General features: G+C 37.0%; 1 protein-coding gene across 4 annotated transcripts in view; it reads left to right on the top strand.

Moving 5' to 3' along the window:
* Positions 1 to 18,882, top strand: part of ZBED4 (zinc finger BED-type containing 4) — a 35,031-nt gene extending 16,149 nt beyond the window's left edge. For 2 of the 4 annotated variants that reach the window (XM_040687769.2, XM_015272777.4), the window contains exons 2-3: positions 65 to 133; positions 13,531 to 18,882. In XM_040687769.2, coding sequence (XP_040543703.1) covers positions 13,936 to 17,451 — 3,516 coding nt within the window. In that variant the 5' untranslated portion in view covers positions 65 to 133; positions 13,531 to 13,935 and the 3' untranslated portion in view covers positions 17,452 to 18,882. The remainder of the gene's footprint in view (positions 1 to 64; positions 134 to 13,530) is intronic. The other 2 variants (NM_001397243.1, XM_015272867.4) reach the window with 2 other exon arrangements.
* The last annotated feature ends 4,465 nt before the right edge of the window (positions 18,883 to 23,347 follow it).

Here is a 23,347-nt window from a genome sequence, read left to right on the forward strand (position 1 = left end):
AATGTAACAGATGACGTGACTAATAAGTTCTGTTTAAAAGGAATTACTTTCTTCTTTTCCTTAGATACAATCATCTTTGAGTAACAAGTATTTAACCTCAAATGAAGCCTCCTGCATGCAGCGGAGCAGATATGTAAGTTTCTTTTTTTTTTTTTTTAATTTTTCCTTGTTTATTAATTAGTGGACAGCTTGCTTGTTTGTTTAGGGTCTTATAGTATTGTTACTAGTATTAATTTAGAGTAAGCGAATAGATAAAGGGCATGAAAAATTATATATTTGAATTAGCTTGTGTGGAGCTTAGTAATTTAGCAGGAGGTTTGTGTGAGTGTCTGAGATTTAAAAATTAACTTTGGAAGCCTGGATATCTTTACAGTGTTACATTAATAGTAACTGGCTCATGATTTATGGTGTACCTCCTACTCTGTGGTAACAGCTGACATATATACATCCTCACTCTGCAGTTTACCTCCTGAAAAAGAGGGAAGTAACTTGCATGCTCTACATTCATCCCATGCCCCAAGTACAGTTGCCTCATTTGAGGTTGTTTTGTTTTGCATTCTCACTGATAAGAGTAAACTTAAGTATTTTCCTCTCAGCTTTTTGTCTGAAACAATTTTTTTCTTTATACATTCAGTTTGAATTGTGGCTACAGATTTTTGGAAGCAAAAAATTAATTTCCTGCCTAAAAAAATATAAGTAGATTAACAATTATGTGTAGATTAACACTTTGTTATTTTTGTATAGTGTTTCAGATAATGCTGTTCCTCCCCATCTTCCCTCCAATAAAAACAGTTCAACTTTGGCTATGTGATTTGCTAACACGCACCTTAGCGTGGACAAACAGTTTAAGAGGTAAAATGCTGAGCTAGGAAGTTTTGGTGGGGTCAAGTAAGACTGACCTCCATAGGAAAATAGAATAAAACATGATTCAGATTCATTTCTTGAAGGAAAGCTTTCCTAGGTTGCACATACAGAGTTGCACATACAGAATATGTAGGGGATTTTGTTATGTACTAAGACTGTTTGTGGATCTTTTTTTGTCAAGAGTGTAAGGAAAACTAACTGTTAGTGCTTTCGAAATCCATAGCATAGCCAAAGAACAGGAGAGAGCAGTCATCGTTTGCAGCAGCCTGTTGAGTCAATTGTTGATCACTGTAAAGGAATCTTAGAAAAGGGACGATATTGCATTTCACAGAATGTTTAAAAGCTCACTCATTTGATGCTGAATTTTAATACACTCCTCTAAGGATCACTTTGTACTTTATGCTGTTTCACTGTATGATGTCAATCACCGTAGCTTTTTATAGTTCTACCTAAAGTGGCTCTCAAGGCTAAAACCCTCCAAGGAAAATATCCATTCCAGTATTACCTGTCAAGTAAAAATGAGTATCTTGTCTTAATATCTTCAATAACTGTTTTTTTTATTACAGTCCAGATAATATAACTGTTGACTGCAATTTGGGTTGTTCTGGTAGACAGCAAAATCTATAAGTAGTTAGTGCCAACACGAGCTCCAGTAGAAAAATACATCTGTTATTGCCTGTGTACTGATGTTTGTGTGCTTCTTCAAAATTCATATTGTTGTTTTTCTTTTTTCTTTAACTATTTTGTTAATGTTTTATAAAACACAATCATATTTACATGTTTATTTTGGGGAGTGTGAAATATGAGTAAATATATATATAATCATAGAATATGCAGAGCTGGAAGGGGCCCGTGAGGATCATGTGAGTCCAATTCCTGGCAACAGTGTCTAATACTACTTCTTGCTGGGGTTTGCTTTTCTGCAAAGGGCTAAGCACTATCGAATTTAGCTTGCACTTGAAAAATTTCTCCTTCCTGTATGACAGTTGAAGACTAGCTTTGTTTTCCCTATGCATTTCAGTGTATCAGTATGCAGAATGAAATATATTTGCCACTACAGATTGCACTGTACTGTGAATGAACAAATTATTGCATGCTGGTTCGTAGAGCTGAGTAGTGTGGCCCGAAGAGCTAGCATTTTGAAAATGTTCCTTGTATTTGTCATGGTTCCTTTATTAGTGATTCATTAGACACTCTTTTGGTAATGGATATGTATGCAGAGCTGAAAAGTTTATTGAGAATAAAGATGGAAATATTCAGGTGTCAACAGATTGGAAATACTATAGATCAACATCCTTCAAAGTTCAGCATGAGAATTAAAGCCTTTGAACATACATGCAGTTTAGATAATCAGGAACTAGATCTTCTCCAGTTATAGGGATCTGATAGACCTCCTGATGTGTCATGAAAAGCTAGAAGGGGTAGCACTACTACCTGTTTAGAGCTCCCACAAACTGTTCGCTCCCAGCTTCTGGCAGCCTTTCTTATTTAAGATGTGGGACTACAAGGCCATGATGAAATCCAACACAGGTGATGGCAGTTGTCTTCTACTTTCTGCTTTTATTCTGTGGTTCTTGTTCTTTCTTCTGTATTAAAGATGGGAACATGGTATGCTGGTAACAGTGATCCAGACAGAAAAAATGGGATGATCCTCACTTCATGGGAGGCTTTCACTTGTTGAAATGTGTGTTAGTAGCCACTTAAACAGCCGAGTGGGCCGGATTTCAGGGAGCCACGCAGGGTGCAGACTGTACTGTTGGCGGCATGCTTGCATTTGACACTGGGCGGTCAGAGTTGCATTTGCTTTCTTTTCCCTTCAGAATGGTGTGGAGTTGTCCCCTGTGGCTTACTGTGTTGTGGGGGAGACTGTAATCTGTTTAGGCCAGGAAATACAGTGGTGCTCATAAAGAGCAAGTCCTCATCCTTCCTCTTTCTCTGAATGTTTTTATTAATTTCCCTTTTCTATACCTCATAAAATATTAGTTTTATTTAAACAACTTTGGCTTTAGTATAATCATAGAAATCAAGCAAATGAGAAGAGCAAGGGCTAATCCATTTCTTTACCTAATTTTGTACTAAAAATGTCTTAGATCATGCTCTGAAAAAACACCCATGCATCCTTATTCTGTAAGAACTTACTTGAATTATAAGTTGCGTTACAAAAATTAAAGCTTTTCTTTCATTAGGATAGGTTCTCCAAAAAACTTTCTTTTAAAATTGTATTTTTCATTAGCTCCTTGAGCAAAATCCTATTTGCTTAAATTAGAACTCATGTCTACAGCAACAGTATGGCTCTCCTATAAACCATTTATTTTGAGAGAAGAAGACTGAGCTATTTGTTTGCCAGAGACAGGAGTGTCTTTTTTGGATTTCCTGCTAACGCTCGATGTGGTGCTAGTGGAAACAATGCTGGCTTTCCTGGCTGGGATGGCTGTGTCAGCTGTGCCTTTGCTGCAAAGTCTCACCTTGTCTGGAAAAGGAAGAGAGAACATGTCCTGTGAAGAGGTTAATGGGGAAAAGACCCTTTGTCATGGAGACCAGGGACAGCCTTGAGGTTATTGATTCTTAAAACAGGATATCAACAACATGTCAGATGTTGCTGGTGAACATACAATTTACTTAAGGAATGCCAAAAAAAAAAAAAAAAAAAACAAGCTTTAAGAATGGTATTGAAAAGTTCACCCCTACCATGGGCATGGCTGACTGTACTTGCACATGTTATGGAACCTTGTTCCTGTTCTTGTGCTCCTTGACAATGTAAAAGAGTATTTCAAAGCTTCTTAAAAGTATCCTGTTTAGTAGATGATCTCCTATTTTTCACTTGAAGCAAGGAAGAAGGGTGGTGACACCCTGGAACAGGTTGCCCAAGGAGGTTGTGGATGCCCCATCCCTGGAGGCATTCAAGGCCAGGCTGGATGTGACTCTGGGCAGCCTCGTCTAGTGGTTGGCAGCCCTGCACATAGCAGGCAGGTTGAAACTCGATGATCATTGTGGTCCTTTTCAACCCAGGCCATTCTATGATTCTATGATTCTTCAAATTTTCAGGGACTATGAATTGTATTCTCTTTCTAACCTGCCTTGATGTGCACAGGATTGCAGTTCCAGGGTTCAACTGTATGCTATAAACGTACAGTACTATATCTTATTTATTAAATGTATATGGGTGGGATGGAAAACCTCAGCTTAGCACAAGTGAAACTCTCTCAGGCACTAGCAAAATGCCATTAATGTGAACACAAAGTTACACTTAGTGGGTGGTTATGAAGCATTTTTAGAGCAGACCTTTTCATACCTGATCCTTGTTACTACCAAAAGAGATATTCATGATAATCTTAGCAGATCAAAAGATAACATTTCATTTTTTTAATAGAAAAAGTACAAGCATTTTAGTATTATGTGCTGTATTCTATAAAAGATCCTATTTAGATTTTTTGAGGCCTTTTTCTTGCAGTACTTCTGTGGATGATTACATCAGGAGTCCCAGGAAGTCTTGCTAGGTGTGGTGTGTGTCTCCTAGCACGCTTCTCGTTCTCTGTCATCCTACCTGAGAATTGCTGAGAACCCCACTTTGTCCTTTACAAATTTCTCACTTTTAACTCTTTGGAATAGCCCTGAAAATTCTTAAGGTTTCATTCTTGCTAAGCTTAAAGATTAGCTTTTTTTTTTTTTTTTTTTTTTGGTAATGTAAAGAAAGTTACAGAAGTGTTTGTACGTTGCAAACTAAGAAGGTGGATTCATCAAGAGAGAAAACAAAAACTAACAACTCATAACCCACTTGTTTCTTAGCTGTGCCCTGCACAGGAGGAAGAGAAGAGCCCATGGACTAAGCTGAGGAATTGATCACTTGGAGAAAAGAGGTGTCAGAGGAGCCTTGCTTTGAATTTTCTGACACTTTTCTGAAATCTGATTGCTGTTCTGTAGCAGCATGGAGTAAATGTTGTGTCTTTCATCTCTAATTCTTTCAGAACTTATCTCTTGTTCCTGTGTTTTTGATTGTGCTTTGTTTCCTGTTACATGATAATACTTATATATGTTTCCATGCTTCTGTTCTTATTTTTAACTTTGAATTTTAGCCTCCTATTTTGTTTCTAGAACACTTTCCTTCCCTTACCCCCAAACTGTACAGCGTGAGATATTGAAAGCAGTTTGGCTTATAGAATTATTTAGGGCAGGACATCAAAACAGTACATACTTCAGTTGTTTTAGTTTTTCTCCTTAATAAAACTTCTTTCTCTCTTCCAGCGTTTCTGAGAATAGCCTATATTTTATTAGCATGTAATACATATTTGTCCAAAAATGCTAATGATAAAAATGTCCAAAGGTAACTAAAATCTTCCTAGTTTTTATTTTTCACTTGGAACAACATTTAACTGATGTGTATGATTTACAGCAATCCCACTTAAAGTTTATTCAAATAATTGCTTAAAGCATCAGCATTTTGATAAATGACAGGTAGATCTGCCGCTTGGTAGGTGTGAACAGTAGCACAGAGACAGATCCTGAAAGTATTGCTTCGGTAGCATCGCACCAGCTAACGAGGAAGAAGGTTCTTCAACTCTGAAGAGATGGTTTGGATCATAGACAAATGTTGACATAGTTTACTTACCACCACAAATCTGTTTTTTTTTTATGAGCAATCTCTTAGTAAAAGCTGTGACGGAAATGATTAGCATATGTACAGCCTGCTTTTTCTCCTCTCTTTTTATAGCTTGCAGCTATGGGAAGTTAGCAAAGGACACGTGAAGGAAGTTAGCCACTTTTGAGATGCAATGGTATTTTTAGTGCACCAGGAAAGAAAAACCTGAAAGGCTTATCAGGTGGTTGTAGATGTAAGTAGTATTACTGTGTGTGGTAATGGATAGTGTATGGTGTTACATACAACATGGTGGTATTTATTTTTTTTTACATAAAGTGTTGAAATGCCACTGGTTAGTCTGAGATGAAACTTGTATTTTTTTGTTGTTGTTAGTTTTGGCTGTTTGTTTTTAATTTTTTTTTTAAGTAAATTGTTTGGAATACTACGGAGTAGGGGGTTTCTGTTGTATAGTGTTTAAGAGTTTTGCTTAAAACTTCATAATGGAGGCTGCGTATTCAATTAGATGCATGTTTAATAAATTAATAATGTTGGATAAAATAATAAGTTGATGAAGACTGATGTTTTTTAGAAGTCAGTCTGAATTTTAGTTCCCTACCCTATATCAGATGTGTGCTTTATCCTAAAACAGGATGAGCAGTGAGCCTGCATCACTAAGGCCCAATGAAACTTTTGGGTACCGATCCTGCTTACATATCTGGCGGGGCAGTAGCAAGGATGCAAGAACTAAATGTTGTCTGGGTGTGAGTAATATGCATATAACACAAACAACATTATTTGTACTAGACTTTGAAAATAATTAATACCAAATGTACAGTATTTGAACAGCAGTATCTTCACCCTCGTAAAAGTTGTATGGTTGAGAAAATGCTGATATAAGAACTAAGTACCACATCCATCCAAAAATGCTGGTTTTGAGAATGAAACCTTCATTTCTGCTTTGCATATTTCTTGGCATATTTTTTAAATGGGTGCTAACCTGAAAATTGTACTGTTTTAGTTTTGGATTTCATTAATTATTTTTGCATCTTTGTATAACAGCTTAAGAGCTGGTGTCATTCTTTGCAGTGGGAGCTGGTCCTCATGCTTTCCTCCTTGCTGTCTTGGTTGGAGATGGGCAAGGTTGTGCAAGGTTGAGACAGGGAGAGCCACGGCAGAAGCAGGGTTCCGCTTCTTAAATTTTTTCCTGAGGTTTCAGGGAGTATCTGAAAATAATGTGTGAACAGAGTCCTATGGACTTCTTGATGTTTCCAGTAGTAAGAGGAGAAAACAGATGTAAAACAACAACAAAACAACAACCTAAGCTGCTTTTGAAAGAGTTGGAGGGTAAATCAGTCTGAGCTGATGAAATGTTTCTTGCTCTGAGTGTGCTGCTTAGATTTTTAACTTGATGCTGTCCCTTTAGCAAGAGTCTGGGACTAAAACTCATTTCTGAGCTGTGCTGCTGCTTGTTATGTTTGTGAATTGTTTTTAATTCAGCAGTGGTAGGGAAAACTGAGGAGAGAGAGAGGAGGCCAGAGACTGCTACACCAAAAAATATGACTTGACATTAGCTGGTCTATCATGTGACTAAATATAAAATAATTCATATTCACAGTAAAATTACTTAATGTTTTGGGAGGTGGGAGCCCAGAGGAGGGGGAGTACATATACTTGGTAGTTTCTGTAACTTTTCAGTCTCTACTTTGGCTTCATTCCTGCATTTGTAGTAAGGGTTGCACACCTAGGCTGTTACAATAGTTACGGCTGTAACGTGTGTCTCTCCACACCTTGTTTTTTCTCTGGCTGCAGTGAATGACTGCCTTAGGCCTCACCTTACACCAGGCACTGAGGTGTTTTTAGTAATGTGAAGGGGCATTAAAGATCTTTGTTTTGACAAATCAGAACAAGAGCATCAGGGAGCTCGTGTGCATTTCTTGGAGGCTCTTGTTCCTTCTGCCTCATCTCTCAGGTCTCTCAGCACAAACCTTTTGTCCCATGACTTTCCTCAGCACATTTTCCGTAACCTTCTTGTGCATCACTCTGGGTACATTTTCTCTACGTGAACTGTCCTTAGCTTCAGGGATGTGGGAGATAAGGGCATCAGCTGCTCTGACAGAATGCTGCCCTGCTCCTTCCAGCCTGGCACAGCTCCTGCGCCTGGCATCCTGCTCAGCCACACACCTATGAAATCCTCAGCCTTCAAGGAAGGAGTACCAGTTTTTAAATTTAATTTTATTCCCCCTTTCTCCCCCCGCCTCCCCCCCCACCCTCTCACTCCCCCACTAGCTGTAGTCTTTTCTTGTATTTGCAAACACACTGAACTGTATGTCCCCTAGGGCATTCTAGGATTTTTCTCTACCAAAATGTTTGTATCAGTCCAAAATAGCATCTTAAACATAATTATAAAAGCCTGTTTTTTTTTTGGTTTTTTTTGTTTGTTTGTTTTTCCTCCTCCTTCATTATGGAATCATATCAGGAGTATTTAGGGACTCAGTGGATGTAAGACATAGTAAGGGCAGCTCTGTAAAACTCATGTTGGAATAGATTAAAAAGGAAAAGAAAGACAAAAAGTTCCCTCTTACCTTGGAGTGGGGTTATACTGGGAGAAATTTAGCCTAGGAGCTTGTGGCTGAACAAGGGAAACCTAGAAACTACTATTTCATAGAATCGTAGAATGGGTTGGGTTGGAAGGGACCTTTAAGATCATCTAGTTCCAACCCCACTGCTGTAGGCAGGAACATCTCCCTCTAGACCACGTTGCTCAGCCCCATCCATCCTGGCCTTGAAGACTTCTAGGGAGAGGGCATCCACAACCACTCTGGGCAACCTCTTTCAGTGTCTCACCACCCCCACAGTAAAGAATTTCTTCCTAATATCTAGTCTAAATCTAACCTCTTCCAGTTTCAAACCATTTCCCCTTGCCCTGTTGCTTCCTGTCCTTATAAAAAGTCCCTCTCCAGCTTTCCTGTGGGCCCCCTTCAGGTACTGGAAGACTGCTATAAAGCCCCCCCAGAGCCTTCTCCTGAAGAGCTGAAGAGCCTCACCTCTCTCAGCCTGTCCTCACAGGGGAGGTGTTCCAACCCCTCTGATCATCTTCATGGCCCTCCTCTGGACCTTCTCCAACAACTCCACGTCCTTCTTGCATTGCAGACCCCAGAACTGGACACAGTACTCCAGATGGCGTCTGACAAGAACAGAGTAGAGAAGCAGGATCACCTCTCTCGACTTGTTGGTCACACTTTTCTTGATGCAACCCAGGATACGGTTAGCAATTGTCCTAATTGTTATATTCTATCCCAATATGAAGTTAGGGTGAAGAATATTCCTATGAACAAAGAGCAGTATGCAGCATTGGTGATACTGGTTCCATAATTCACTCTCGTGTGTCCAGATGGAGCATTTGGGGTTGCAGACATAAGAGGGTATTTTGCAAACTGGAGAGAATACCTTTGTAAAACCACAGAAATTGTGGGTTAATGTAATGTGGACTACAACTCATAGACCTTTAGGATTAAAGGAAGTAGCTGTAGCTCTGGCTTTCAGATGTCTAGAAAGGTAATGGAATAGTAAAGATGGCTTTACCCTTTTTTCTCTCCTGACAGTACTCCACATATAATACTTTCCATGAGGTCCAGAACGACTTGTTTCTTTCATTAAGCCTAACTTTCTCTACTTTGATCCCAATTATATAGTTACAACCATTAGTTCATGCTTATATGTCTGTGCAGGTTCCTGTGAACTTCAGTGAGACCTGAGCACAGGACCCACATCCTGGCAGAGTGTAACTAACATGCTAATGTCAATGTCTCTTCTAATACCTCATTTTAATCACTCAGTATCTTGCAAGCTTCTGTAGTTCTATATGGGCAAGCTGTGACCAACACCTTGTTAGAGTCTCTATAGAAAAAAATCTGTTATGGTTCTTAATTTTGCTACTTAGAGAGGTTTGTAAAATGGAATAAGGTTTCTCTAGGCTATACCATCATCAGGAATTGTTATTTTTTACAGTTATTTTGGTATGGTGTTGTTTTTCAGGAAGATACTACTTAATTAGCATGGTACCTGCCATTGAAGTGGGAGCTAATAGTAACTTCTTAAAATGTCTCTTTCTCATTGCTTGTATAATTGTGTAAGCATTTTCTTTTTCACTTGATGCTATTAATGATGCCTGTAGAATTTCAAAAATAAACAAGATTAGCACTATTCATTCTAAACTGACATCCATTTGTGCAAGTTGTTTTTAATGTGTATTTATCTACTTCCTGCTCACAAAATGTCACTGCTTTTGATTCTTGAAACTAGTAAATAGTTTTGCTTTCATTTTGCATCCATATTGTACATCTTTCTTTCAACCACTTACTCTTGCATTTTGCGGATGTGTGTATGGCTAACAGTTTAAATTTTGTAGTTCTAAACTGATTTCTCTAGTTAGATTCAGATCTAGTTAGGTTGAGATTTGTCAGTTTTGCAGTTAGATTCTGTAATATAATCAAGTCCATGATTGTCACCTGACTACTCAATCTAAAATTTAAAATAGTTTAAAACTTGCAGGACACTCTCTGTTTTACAAATAAATAATCTGCTCATGATTCAGTGTTCTTGCATGCTTTTCACACTTCTCTGTATGATAATACACATCAACACAACCCCAGAACTCTGGTATTTCTCTCCTTCGCCCTATTCCTAGTGAGTTCTTCAGGTCACAGCAGTCTGCTGTGTCACTCGTTGGATCAGTGACGTTCCCCTGACATTTCTCGTCAACCACTGTACGCTCTCAGTAATCCAATTTTGAATGGAAAATCTTATAAAATGTTTCTGCAGGCTTCTGACCACAGCAAGCCACTGATTGTCTACTGCCATTTAGGGACTAATAGTCTGAAAGTGGATTTGAGTAGATAATTGATCTCTAGTTTATTTTATTTTCTTTTTCCTTGAAGATTTATTTATTTATTTATTTAGCAAGAAGTCTCAATTCATAGAATTGTAGCTACTTGAGGTGGTCATAAGCAAATCCCTGATTTATTCTAGAGTACCATAACATTTTAAAATTGGATGGTGTATTGTATTTGTTTTTAAAACAGATTGATTCTTGCAAGGAGTTGGCCTGGGAGGCAGAGATTAAAAATATCTCACTCTTTCTAAACTTACGCATGTTGAGGACTATATTCTAGTGAAAATTTCCTTTTCACCCTCAGGGGTGTTAGAGGGGAGAGAATTCAACTTAATTTTACAGCCTGATGTAGTAAAACTCAAAGCAGTAGAGATCAGACTTGGATGTTTAAAAGAAATTAGAGAAAAAGAAATTAAAAGAAGAAGGAATTGGAAAAAATGACATGGAAAGTCTTCCAAGGAGCATCCCACCTTGGGAATTTCTTGGGAACCCTGGACCCCTATCAAATAGACTGAACATGTTTTCTTGCCTTAAATTCAGATATAAATAAAATAGTGTGATTAATAATACTGCTGATAGCATAGCCCCCCTACTAACGCTAACCATGAGTACAGAGGTGATACGTAGTTGCAAAGGAAGATGTATGTTAATTGCCCAAGTAGGGGACAGAAAAACATGTGAATCAACAATTAAAGAATGAAAATCTGCAAGTTAAAACAAAGGATACTGAATAAGCAGGAAGCATTTCTGGTGGAACCAGAACAGTTTCTGGTCCTAAAGAAAATGAGATAATCATGTCAGGAGCAGATGAGATTATTTCCCACGCCCTTTTTTTTTTGGTAGAGGAGATGACAAGCATTAAAAGCACCAAGCAACAGCAAGGAAAAATAGGGAAGAAGGTCTACAACTGCAGTATCTTCAAGGCTAGCTCTCATCTATTCACCTCAAGTTGAACTGAGACCATCAAGGAACACAGCCATCAGTGTTTAACTGCCTGGCTTCTGCTCAGTGGTATCTTGTACTGAAAGGTAATTTAGGATAAGATGATTAGGGCTTATTTGAATGTGTGGTGATAGTGACTGGTAGTGATTAAGAACTAACCATTGCCAATGTGTATTGTTAGTGAGCATCAATCTAGTAAGGTCTTGTTGGGAAGTTTGCAGTTGGGCTCCTTTATCAGTCTTCTAAATCTTCCCATCACGGCAGCCTTAAGTTCAGCTGCATTAAGAAGTGGTTACTGGGGCAAGGACAAGTGCAGCATCTGCATGGATTTTTTTTTCCCTCCGATAAAGGCATAGAACTGTCCCTTTTTTTTTTTTTCCTTTATGTTTGTGTTTGGTTTTTCTTTATTTTTTTTTTCCCCTCATGCAGAAGAAGTTAGAGTTACAGGCTAGAGCTGTGGTTACCTGTTCTGAGGTAAAGAAGTTGTTTTCATCAGAAGCTGTTGCTGATGGGTGTTTGCATTATGTGTGAATCCAGCTAAGAATTTGTAACATGCTTACTGTAGCTTGGCACTTACATGCATAATTTATATTCTCTAAACTGTATGGAATATTTGCAAGACTTTCTATTCCATGATCCCATGTTACAACAATTCACTAAGTATTCACGCTTTTGCATCTTTGCAGTACTAATTCCAGACTCAAAAATAAGATCAAAATTCACATGAAGAATTTAAAAATCCTATTTGATTGACTTCTATTCAAAATGTTGACTGTCTTACATTGTCATTCTCATCCCATATGTATGTGCTTCCATATCATCAATACGGGTGTGATTGCTAACTTCCGTTTCATTCAGTGTTATATTGAGGGTTGTAAATTCAGTCCCTGCTGCCAGACCTGATTTCACAAACCTGTGAAAAGCACTGCGTGGTGTGTTAGTGAGTCGGCTCATGAAAATGTAAGGCTTTTTCTTCTGGTGTCTCCCTTTCCTAGAATTGGAATTCTCTTCTGGTGTCTGAAAGTATCCTTTTTTATTATTATTATTATTTTCTTCGTCTCTATCTGAGGAGAGAGAAAACACAAATACTAAAACTTTCACAGAAAGAAAAAGCAGAGTGGCTGCCTTCCTCTTTGCAAAATTTTGATGGCTCTGTCTCCCTGGTCTTTAAATAGCTGTAATAAACTGATTGCCCTTCCTTTTATCTGCTTCTTCTGCTTCAGTGGGGAAAAAAAAGAGAAGTTATCACTACAGTACCTTTTAAGGAAGTCTGAAATCCAGGGAAAGCTAGTTCTTAGCTGTTCTTTTTGACCTCTCTTGCAAACCAACTGTAGAGAGATAACAGTTGGAACCACAAAGCTACTGTCTTGTTGGTCTTGGTACAAAAGAAAATGCCTGTGTGTACAACCTCAACCTATGTATGTAACTTGTAGTTGTGACTAATTTCACCTTTTGTCTGCTGAAATCCTCATTTGAGTAACATAAAAATTGTGTGATAAATTCAAATTTGTGTGTTTTATCTTCAGATAAAAGTTCCATAAAATCAGTTTTGCACAAATCGCAGTGGATAGTGCAGTAGCATCAGCTCTGTGGTTAAAAAATGTTTTTTGATGGTAATGAAGATACTAATAACTACTTTAACAGTACAAAAGAAAATAAAAGGTTTGACAAAATTTAGAATTTAGATAAAAATGTAGGAAAAATAAAAATTCAAAACAAAGAGTGGCTGACAAATGCAGACATCTTCAGGCTTGTGTGGGGCTGGTGGGGCTCTTTGTTTTTCTGCCAAAGGATAGCTTTACATTTGTATTTAAATGAATGTTTCTCTGCTAGCATGACTAAATGCCTGTTTGTCTTCATAAATGTCTGTAGATATAGGTAGCTGTATGGATGTGTGTGTACGTATGACTATGCAGTGGTTGAATTAGGATGCATGGTGAGGTGTAGATACATAGAAACAAACACAAAAGTAGCGCATGGACTGTAGATTTTGACAATGCTTAATCAGTGCTGAGTGTGTAGGTATGTATTTGTCCAGTATTGCTCAATATAATAGATGTATTGAGTAAATTTATGGTCTTGTTTTTGTTTTGTTTAAGGGGGAGGAAGGGAATGGCTATAGCATTTCACTGAATTCTTTTTACCTTAAAGAAAGTGGGGAAAAAATACAGAACATTTATTACGTGTTCGTAATTCACATTGCTTACTAGTTATTCAGAATGTGTCAATCAACATTTGTCATCTCTTTCATTTCTAGATGGTGCAAAAGAATCACAGTTGTCCAATCAAGATGAACAGAATGGCTTCCTTGACCAAGAAAATAGAACATTCGTTTTTTAGGATGATGTCTACAACATGAAGCATTCAACAGAGGCTGCCTTTGAGAACGTTCATCTATGACCTGAAATGTCCTGATCCTGGGGAAAAAGATGAGATTACATTAATTAAGTCTATAATTTCTTAATGCATCCTTATGACTAATCATTTTTGCGTCTGCACAACACGGATACAGAATTCATAAACCAGAGCTTATTTTAACACGTAGATTTGTGTTTGTGCATTCAGTATACAAGATACATCATTTTAATCACATTTTACATACTCTTTTAAATTATCTGTATTTATTAATAAATGAAGACTTGGCACGAGGAATTTGTCAGCCATGGAAAACAGTAAATCAGGTTCCCCCATCACGGATGGTAATTTCATCTTGGGAAAAATCAATAACTTGAAAGTAGAGCAAGAGGAAGATGGCATTAACTGTACTCTAGAAAGAATGGATATAAAGACAGAACAAGATGAATTCAAACATGCAGACAGCAGTGATGAACAAGAAGACAAAGAAAAGAACTTCATTAGCAACAACCCTAGCAAATATTTATCTACAGAAAATGATGATTATGGATCTCTTTTTTCTCAGTATAGTAGTACGCTGTATGATGTAGCAATGGAGGCTGTGACACAAAGCCTCCTTTCCAGCAGAAACATAAGCTCCAGAAAAAAGTCACCTGCTTGGAACCATTTTTTTATATCTCCCAGAGATAGCACTAAAGCAATATGTATGTACTGTATGAAAGAATTTAGCAGGGGTAAAAATGAAAAGGACCTAAGTACAAGTTGTCTCATGAGACATGTGAGGAGAGCCCATCCTACTGTACTAATTCAAGAAAATGGGACTATGCCAAATATATCTTCCTTTTCTTCACCTACGTTGCTACTGCCTCCTCAGTCTGCAGATATGGGAGATCTGAGTTCTATGTTGTCCCCTATAAAACTGGTAAAGAAAATGGCTTCTAAAATACCATCTCCAGATCGAATAATTGAGGAATCTGTTTCTATTGTTTCTTCTGAAGAAATAGCAGATCTCTCAGTTTCTGAGAAGTGCAACAAAGAAGAAGTCATGGTTGGGTCATCTCCACAGCTGCCCAACAACCAGTATGATGAAACTGTGGAGAATGTAGCAGAAAAAACTGTTGTAATTCCAAAGAACACATCAGGTTCTAGAAGGAGATCTGCTGTCTGGAAACACTTTTATTTATCACCACTTGATAATTCTAAAGCTGTTTGCATCCACTGTATGAATGAATTCAGTAGAGGAAAAAATGGAAAAGACCTTGGAACGAGTTGTTTGATAAGACATATGTGGAGAGCACATCGTTCCATTGTCCTGCAAGAGAACGGGGGTGGTACCAGTATACCACCTCTCTACACCACACCTCCAACTCTGTTGCCTTCTTTATTACCATCAGATAGTGATCTGAATTCTATATCATCCTCTCCTGGAAAGCTAATGAAAGAATCAGCTTCTGTCTCCTCTTCCCCAGACAGAATCTCAGAGGAGATACATACCAATCTCTCTTCCGGAGATGTTCTAGTGGAAGACTCAATGCTATCATCTTCTGATGACATCGGTGAAGTCTCCTTTGTGTCCTCCCCTGAGAAACAGTGTGAGGGATTAGGCCCACTCATATTTGAACCTACTGCTGTATTTCAGCAAAATAAAAGGATTATGAAAAGGCTTAAATCAGAAGTTTGGCATCACTTTTCATTGTCACCTGCTGACAGTCTAAAAGCAGTATGTAGATACTGCAGTTGTATGATAAGTCGTGGTAAAAAAGGAGATGTGGGCACGAGCTGCTTGATGAGACATCTATATAGACGCCATCCTGATATAATTGGAAACCAAAAAAGCTGTCTTGATGTTAGTTTGGCAAATTCTCCTTATGCCACTTTGGCTTCTGCAGAATGTTCATCCTCAAAGTTGACTGAATTACCTACAATGGTTACACACGATAATCAAATTATTTTTCCTGTCAATAGCAAGAAGACCTCAAAACTGTGGAATCACTTTTCAATTTGCTCTGCAGATTCAACAAAAGTAATATGTATGCACTGTGGACGTACAATAAGTAGGGGGAAAAAGCCAACGAATCTAGGCACAAGTTGCCTTCTAAGACATTTGCAGCGGTTTCATAACAATGTATTGAAAACTGATGTCTCAGAGACTGTGTTATCCACATCTACGGATAATCACATGCCACTGAGCACAGAATTATTAGCATCTTCAACTTTTGATGAAACCAATGACAAGTTTTGTGACTCTCACCCAGTTGCCAAAAAAATCACAAGTCTTGTAGCTGAAATGATTGCACTTGACCTTCAGCCATATTCTTTTGTAGACAACATTGGCTTTAACAGGCTGCTTGAATACTTGCAACCTCAGTATTCTTTACCTTCTCCATCTTACTTTTCTAGGACAGCAATTCCAGATATGTATGATAATGTAAGACAAATAATTATTTCACATCTTAAAGAAGCTGAAAGTGGAGTGATTCATTTTACATCTGGAATATGGATGAGCAACCAAACACGGGAATATCTAACCCTTACAGCTCACTGGGTAACATTTGAATCTTCATTACGACCACAGTGTGAGGATTATCATTGTTCAGCACTATTAAATGTATCACAGGTTGATTGCGACTACAACGGAATCAGCATTCAAAAGCAGTTAGAGTACTGGTGGGAAATGTGGATTACTTCCATTGGCCTTCAGATTGGGATTACTGTTACTGATAATCATAGTATAGAAAAAACTTTAAATGAGGGTGATCATTCAAGTGTACAGTGCTTTAGTCACACTGTTAATGTCATCGTAAACGAGGCCATTAAAAGCCAGAGAATGGTTCAGAATTTGCTAAGTATTGCAAGAAAGATCTGTGAACGTGTTCATCGGTCAGCAAAAGCAAAAGAGAAGTTAGCTGAGTTGCAAAAAGAGTATGAGTTGCCTCAGCATCAGCTTATACAAGATGTTCCATCCAAGTGGAACACATCATTTCATATGCTTGAACGTCTTATTGAACAGAAAAGAGCAATTGATGAAATGTCAATAGAGTGCAGCTTTCGGGAGCTAATAAGTTGTGATCAGTGGGAAGTTATGCAGTCAGTGTGTCATGCTCTCAAGCCTTTCGAAGCTGCAAGTAGGGAAATGAGTACACACATGTCTACTTTAAGTCAAGTGATCCCAATGATCCATATACTTAACAGGAAAATAGAAATGCTATTTGAGGAAACAATGGGCATAGATACTATGCTGAAATCTTTGAAAGAAGCTATGGTGAGCAGATTGTCCTCCACACTTCATGATCCAAGGTACATTTTTGCGACACTTCTGGATCCTCGCTATAAAACATCTTTATTTACTGAAGAGGAGGCTGAACAGTATAAACAAGACTTAATCAGGGAGCTGGAAATAATGAGTTCTACCTCAGAAGATGATAAACCTGTTTCCAATGGATGTGATATAGGTTCACCATCTACAAATTCATATGGAGAAGATAATCTTTGGTCGCTCATGGGTGACATGAAGAAAACGAAAGACCTGAAGGAGAGAGCAAAGTTACCAGAGGAAATGGTGCTTTCTTACTTGGAGGAAGAAGTACTCGAGCATAACTGTGATCCTCTAACTTACTGGAACTTCAAGAAGTCATCTTGGCCAGTACTGTCAAAATTGGCTGTCAGGTTCTTGGGTTGTCCACCAAGTATTGTTCCTTCAGAGAGATTGTTCAGTACATCCAATGAAAGCAACAACTTTAGTCAGTCAAGATTAATGATTGAACATTTCGAAAAACTTATCTTTTTGAAAGTGAATCTTCCTTTAATATACTTCCAGTATTGAAACTAATGAACAAACTGCTAGAGTAAAAATTTTGTTGCTCACTGGATAATAACTATCTGTAACTTGGATTGTTAAGTTGCTCCAATAGGGGCCATGTATGACATCTAATCAGTGACTATAATTCCAAATTTTAGTTTCATTTTTTCAGCTTTCGATATGTCTACATGTGCCTTATTCATAGTACTTCAGGCCAGATATTGTATATATGTTTTTTTAAAAAGTTCACACTAGAGATAGACTGTCTTGTCAAATTATACAGAATTATGTAGGTTTTAATCCGTAACTGTAAATGAACTTTAAAAAAAAAAAAAAAAAAAAACTCATTCGTTTTAATAGGATGGCTAAAAAAAAAAAAAAAAAAAGATGTAAACAGTTCTATTCTGTAGTTTTTTATTCAATTATTATGTAAAAACCATAAACCAGGTACTGTATTTTAGTTGAACGTTGCTTTAATTGCAAAAAAAAACAAAAACAAAAACCAACAAACAACAAACAGCTCTTGTAGTTGTTGAAAGAAAGCTCTATGTGAAAGGTGGGATTCAAGCCATCTTTTGTCACATGTTTTTAACTACAAGCCCTAAAGTACTTAAAAGAATTAATAAGAGTCATTGAGGAAGATGTGTTTGCAGGAGACTATTGATGTAGTATCTGAAAAAAAATCTTAAATTTGAGATAATATGGAATATCAGCTACACAGCTATGTGTAGTAAAACTTCCCATCCTGAGTTCTCCTGTTCAGGTTATACATTTAATGGAACGATGGAAATATTCTGGGTATTTATAAAAGCTCCTTGGAAGTTTTATCAAAGTTTATGAATTAATGCTTGTTATTTAATGCCGTGTACAAAAAAAAAAAGTACAAAAAAAAAAAAAAGGCAAAAATTTACAATGAAGACTATCGAGTCATTCTAAAGCCTTTTCTTATCTTTAGTGCATCAAAACTGTAAGGTTCCCTATTGTATAAACTGAGCCCTTATTCCTAACATAATTTCAATTCTGTAGAACAGCCTGTCTTAAAGCTCCTAGTACAAAAATAACTGATCTTCTGATTTTCAGTAATAGCCTTATGGGTATGGTGCACTGCTTAGAATTTTATGTAGTAGGGTTGATTCTTAACTGTCAGAGTCCATCAGGCAAATGGGATACAGAGCCCTCAAGACTTCAAGTAAGAAGAAAAAAAACAGCCAGCATTTTAATTTGAAAGGAATGTTCTCCTATGTTTTTTTTTTACTCTAGAAAGATAAATATTCTCATTTCAGTTTTCATTAAATACTTTTTGGGAAAAAAGTCATTGTTTGCCTATGACCTTTTAGAAAAGTTGTAGCTTTGTTAAAATACTGTACCTATGCCTAATCTAATTTTGCATTTACTATGTTTTAGTGTATTTATAAATGGTGAACTTCTGAAATTAAACATTTTATTTGCAATTTTCTAGTGGTAGTCAACACTGCCTTTTTTTTTTTTTTTTTCCTCCAGATGGATTAAAGACAACCTCTGAATAAAAATGAATTACTATAACTGTAATCATAAATACACAACAGAACATGCTATGTGAAAAGATTTGTGTTCCATCTCTCTCTTAGGACTTAAAAAAAAAAAAAATCTGCTGCTTATAATTGCATTTAAAGTATTTAGTCAATTTGGTGAATTCTTTCCCAGATGATTTTTGGTTTCCACATGATTTTTCTTTGAACATTCTGTAGTTTCACATATTTTAATTGTTAGTCAGTCAGTTACGTTTACAGCTGTACTGTTAGTAATAATACAGGTATATTACTATAGAGTACACTCAGGAAGAACTCACACTGCGTTTTGTGTCCATTATTTTATACGCTAACTTTTAATACTATCAACAGTCAGCATTTCCCTATTCTTGTAGGGTTAAATGAGAATGGGTACTCATTTTTTTTCTGCAGCAGTTTGTTCTAGTTCATGTACAGTTTGAATGAGGTGATTTTGAAGTAGCTTATTGAGAAGCATGTTTAAATGGTTACTGGTTAATTATTACCTCATTTTTTTCCTGCACTTTAACTGTGAATATAGCCTGGACCTTTGTGAGATGCTTAATATCTCCAGACCCAGAAAGAGTTATGTAGAGGGTGAAGAAATCTTAGTTTTTAATTTAACACAGGTTAATTTTCACTCAAGACTTGAATATGATTTTGAATACAGCCTTAGTCTTAAGGCACTGTCGAGCTACATTACACCAGCAGGAACCCTGAACAAGTTTACCTGAAATTCCCAGTTCTCTGAAAACAAGTATTTTGGCTCCTCTGCGTTAAGGCAGTCTTTATTTCTTGTAACTCGCACATAGGAAGTTGAAATGATGGCATTTTGAGGTAGCCTTCAGTTTTTCCTTGCTAAAGATGCTTACTTGTATGGCCACATTCTTTGTAAAAACATCTTGTGAGAGCGTGAGAACTGTAGTGGGTATTTTAAGAAACAAAACTTACTTAGTCTACTTCATTTGCAAGTGTAATTTACTTTTTTGAAGGGCATTAATTCTTAAAAGAGCATTGTGTCAGTATCAGCTTGGTTAAGAACAAATAATATGCTTATTAGAGGGTTGTTTTTGTGTTGTTGATTTTTTTTTTTTCACTTAATGATTAAAAAAGGTCACTTAAACCAATAGAAACTGAAAGCACAACATTGCTGTTATGGGGAGGAAAGTCTTGATCCTTCTATACGAGTTATGTGAGCGTTTCCATCTCTAGCTGAGGCAATGATGCTGAAAAAAGAGTGCCTTCAAAAGAAGCGCTTGAAAGCTTTTGCTGAAGCACTGAGATAAATTGTTATGGGTGGGTTTTGTGTTGATTTTATTTTAGAAATATTGTCTTTAATACAAGCTCTTAGAAATTGCTAAAACTTTTTTTCCTTTTCATATTTGTAATGAGAATCCTCCATTAGAAACTCCCTTATCTTTACCTTATACTCTTCCAGACTTCAGTAAGGCACAAGCTCTGTTTACAGTAGGAGTTTTCATCAAGCTGAGTTTGTGCTGGACCTATCCCTGCAGCGGTATGGTTCTCTAATGTATAATCTACATAAATCTACAACAGTGATATGAACTTCATTTAAACAGTTAATTTCAGTACGTTAGTAAATTCAGAAATAAATTTAGTGCAGATGGTACTAAAGATGTCATTATAAGGATTTAGTAGCTGTTGTGTCTTTTAGGAGGAGACAGAGGTGTAACCACTGACCACACTGCAGCAAGAAATATTTTGCAGTACTAGAGGTAGGAAGGGGAAAAAGTAGGTATCTTCAATAACCTTTTCAAATACACCTCAAGTCTTGCAGGGGTATATAATATATTTATTGAGATATATATTACACTCTATATATTACACAATAATGCTTCTCCCATACGGCCCTTCCCTATTTGGCCTCTTTCCATACCCACCAAGTATACCTGCCTGACTGCAGAATTCATCCAGTGACCATTTATTGGGAATGCGCATAGCTTCTCCCCACTCTCCATGAATAGCTTCTTACTTTACAAAGAACAGAACTCTCAGTCTAGAACAGTTTAATTGTAGCGTAAGGATGTGATTAATAAAATTCAGATACATATGACAAGCTCAAAATAGATGGGTAAAGTGGTTGAGAGATCTGTCCCATAAAATAGCTTTCCCCCCCCCCCCCCCCCCATCGCTGTACAGAATGGACAGTAACAAACTTTCATTTAGGGATTTCCAAAACTGGGAAAAATAAACCTGTAATTAGCAAATATTACTTTCTAATTACAGATCAGATTTACTTTTTTAAAACCATCTAAACCAAATTTTAGTCTTCCCACAAGTACATTCATCCTTCGCCTTATTCTTAGCAACGAGAGTGACTTTTTATCTTCCTGGTTTCCTTGCAAAGCTGACCCAAAACTGCCTTGTTTCATAAAATGAACGTGCCAGCCAGAAATGGCAACCACAGTGATGTACCCAACTTAGGTACCAGCTTGGATCCCAAAGGCTAGATCTATGCTTAAGTCCCCGTTTTTTTGTTTTTTTAATTAATATTTTTTTCTCTACATTAACCAATTCCTTCTTTTAGTCTCTGGATTTAAATTGGCAGTTTTAAAGGAAAAGATGGCCACAGTTTCAGAAAGTATTTTTACCTTACACTTGACCTAACTGGACACCAGTCAAGCCTTGGTACAAAACCAACAGCAGTTTCAGCTGAAATAAAGCAGAATTTGTGTGAGACTGCCCATGACAGTAAGCTGAAGTAAGAAAAAGCATTGAATGGCCTTGTTATTCTGAAAAAAGTTCTGAAACAAACAACTAAAAGTAGCTGTAATTGCTCGTGGTCATCTAAGGAGCTGATATAAGCTGCATATAAAATAGCTTGTATAATTAAGTACAGGAATCATATATACTTAAATAAAAATTAAAAAAAAAAATCTTCACTGAGGTATTCTATATACGTCATTTAACTGGGAATTTTTGCAAACATCACCATAATCTTCTGTGTCACACGCTAAGCACATAATGGCAAATTTCATTTAAGACATAGCTGTGACTAATTATGTAACCAGCTAACTGAGAAAGCTGTGGCTAAACAGACACTGGTGATAAACTCAGTCTGTGGTTTTGTTCTTTTCTTGCAAATAGAAAGTGAAGGGTGGAATTTAAGAATGAACATAATGAGGCGACGAAGGCAAGACTAGACTTCTGTGTAGCTTCTATTGTACTTGAAAAAGTGCTCAGACTCAAGGGAAACACACACAAACAGCTGAGATATAGCAAATCAGTGCTTAAAAGTTTTATTAGCTGCCATCAGGCTCCTTAGCATTATGGACATAACGAGAGGTTTAGGAAGAGTGGTATAGTCTTTAGACCAGTTAGCTACAGCACATCTCCATCCTGTTGGCCTGAAAGTATAATGTGTCTCACCAAGGGAATACGTGACCCTGGAGTGAGATAAAGGAGTGTGATCAAATGTTTCAAACACATTACGCAGTTATATTGTACTGAGGTTCTATTCTAATAGTTTGAATGAAACTGGTTAGAACCCGTTAGAACATGTTTTGACTTTTCTCAGTTAACAGAGCAATGCATTTTGTCTGACCTCTGACAACCATTCTCCAGCTGTGCCCTCCCCTGCCTTCTCTTGAAACCCACTGCAGGTATACAGGACGTGTGCAAGGTAAACAACTGTATTTTTCCCCACTGAATTTTCCCCTGAATGCTTTAACACATAGAGAATCTGTAAACTGGATGCTATTCCTTAATCTTTCCTTTTTATTTCTTGATGGAAGAGAGTGAGCTGTTACAGTTATGTTTTGAATTTGCTTCTACTTTCATTATTGAAAATACTGTCAAGCAGCAAGTCCTGCAACGTACAACTACTTGTAGTTTTACCACATGGGCTGTTTTAAATCTTGTGCTGTAAGACAGATTATCTGCCAGCTCTGGGCCATTCCTGGTGAGAAAACACAGTGACACACCTTGTAGGAAATTAACTCAAGCTTCAAACATGATACCATGCAACATTTGATGACCTTTGGGGAGTTTTTCCAAGACATACTAAATTCAATCAGTTAGTACAGCAGAACTATACATGTTAATTGCATTTTGCTTACAACTTCATTCTGCTTGACTGTCATAGACATAATTCACATATGGACTGTACTGTTTTTTTGTTTGTTTGTTTTGCTTTCTTTAGGTTTATTCTATCATTTAAATATGCTTTCCTTATTTCATCTTTGTTTGTTTTTAAGAAAAGTTATACTCTAAGTCATAGCTATTTGTGATCAGTAAAGACAAAAGGATTTTTTTTTTTATGAACTTGAATAGTAACACAAAATTTATTATTCCTTTGTAAATTCCTACGAAATTCTCAAAGTGTGTCTCTTTCCTGCACTGCTCATGTAGTAACTTCATGCTTCCTCCAACCT

This window comes from Gallus gallus, chromosome 1, assembly GCF_016699485.2.
Source record: "Gallus gallus isolate bGalGal1 chromosome 1, bGalGal1.mat.broiler.GRCg7b, whole genome shotgun sequence".
Taxonomy (NCBI): Eukaryota; Metazoa; Chordata; class Aves; order Galliformes; family Phasianidae; genus Gallus; species Gallus gallus.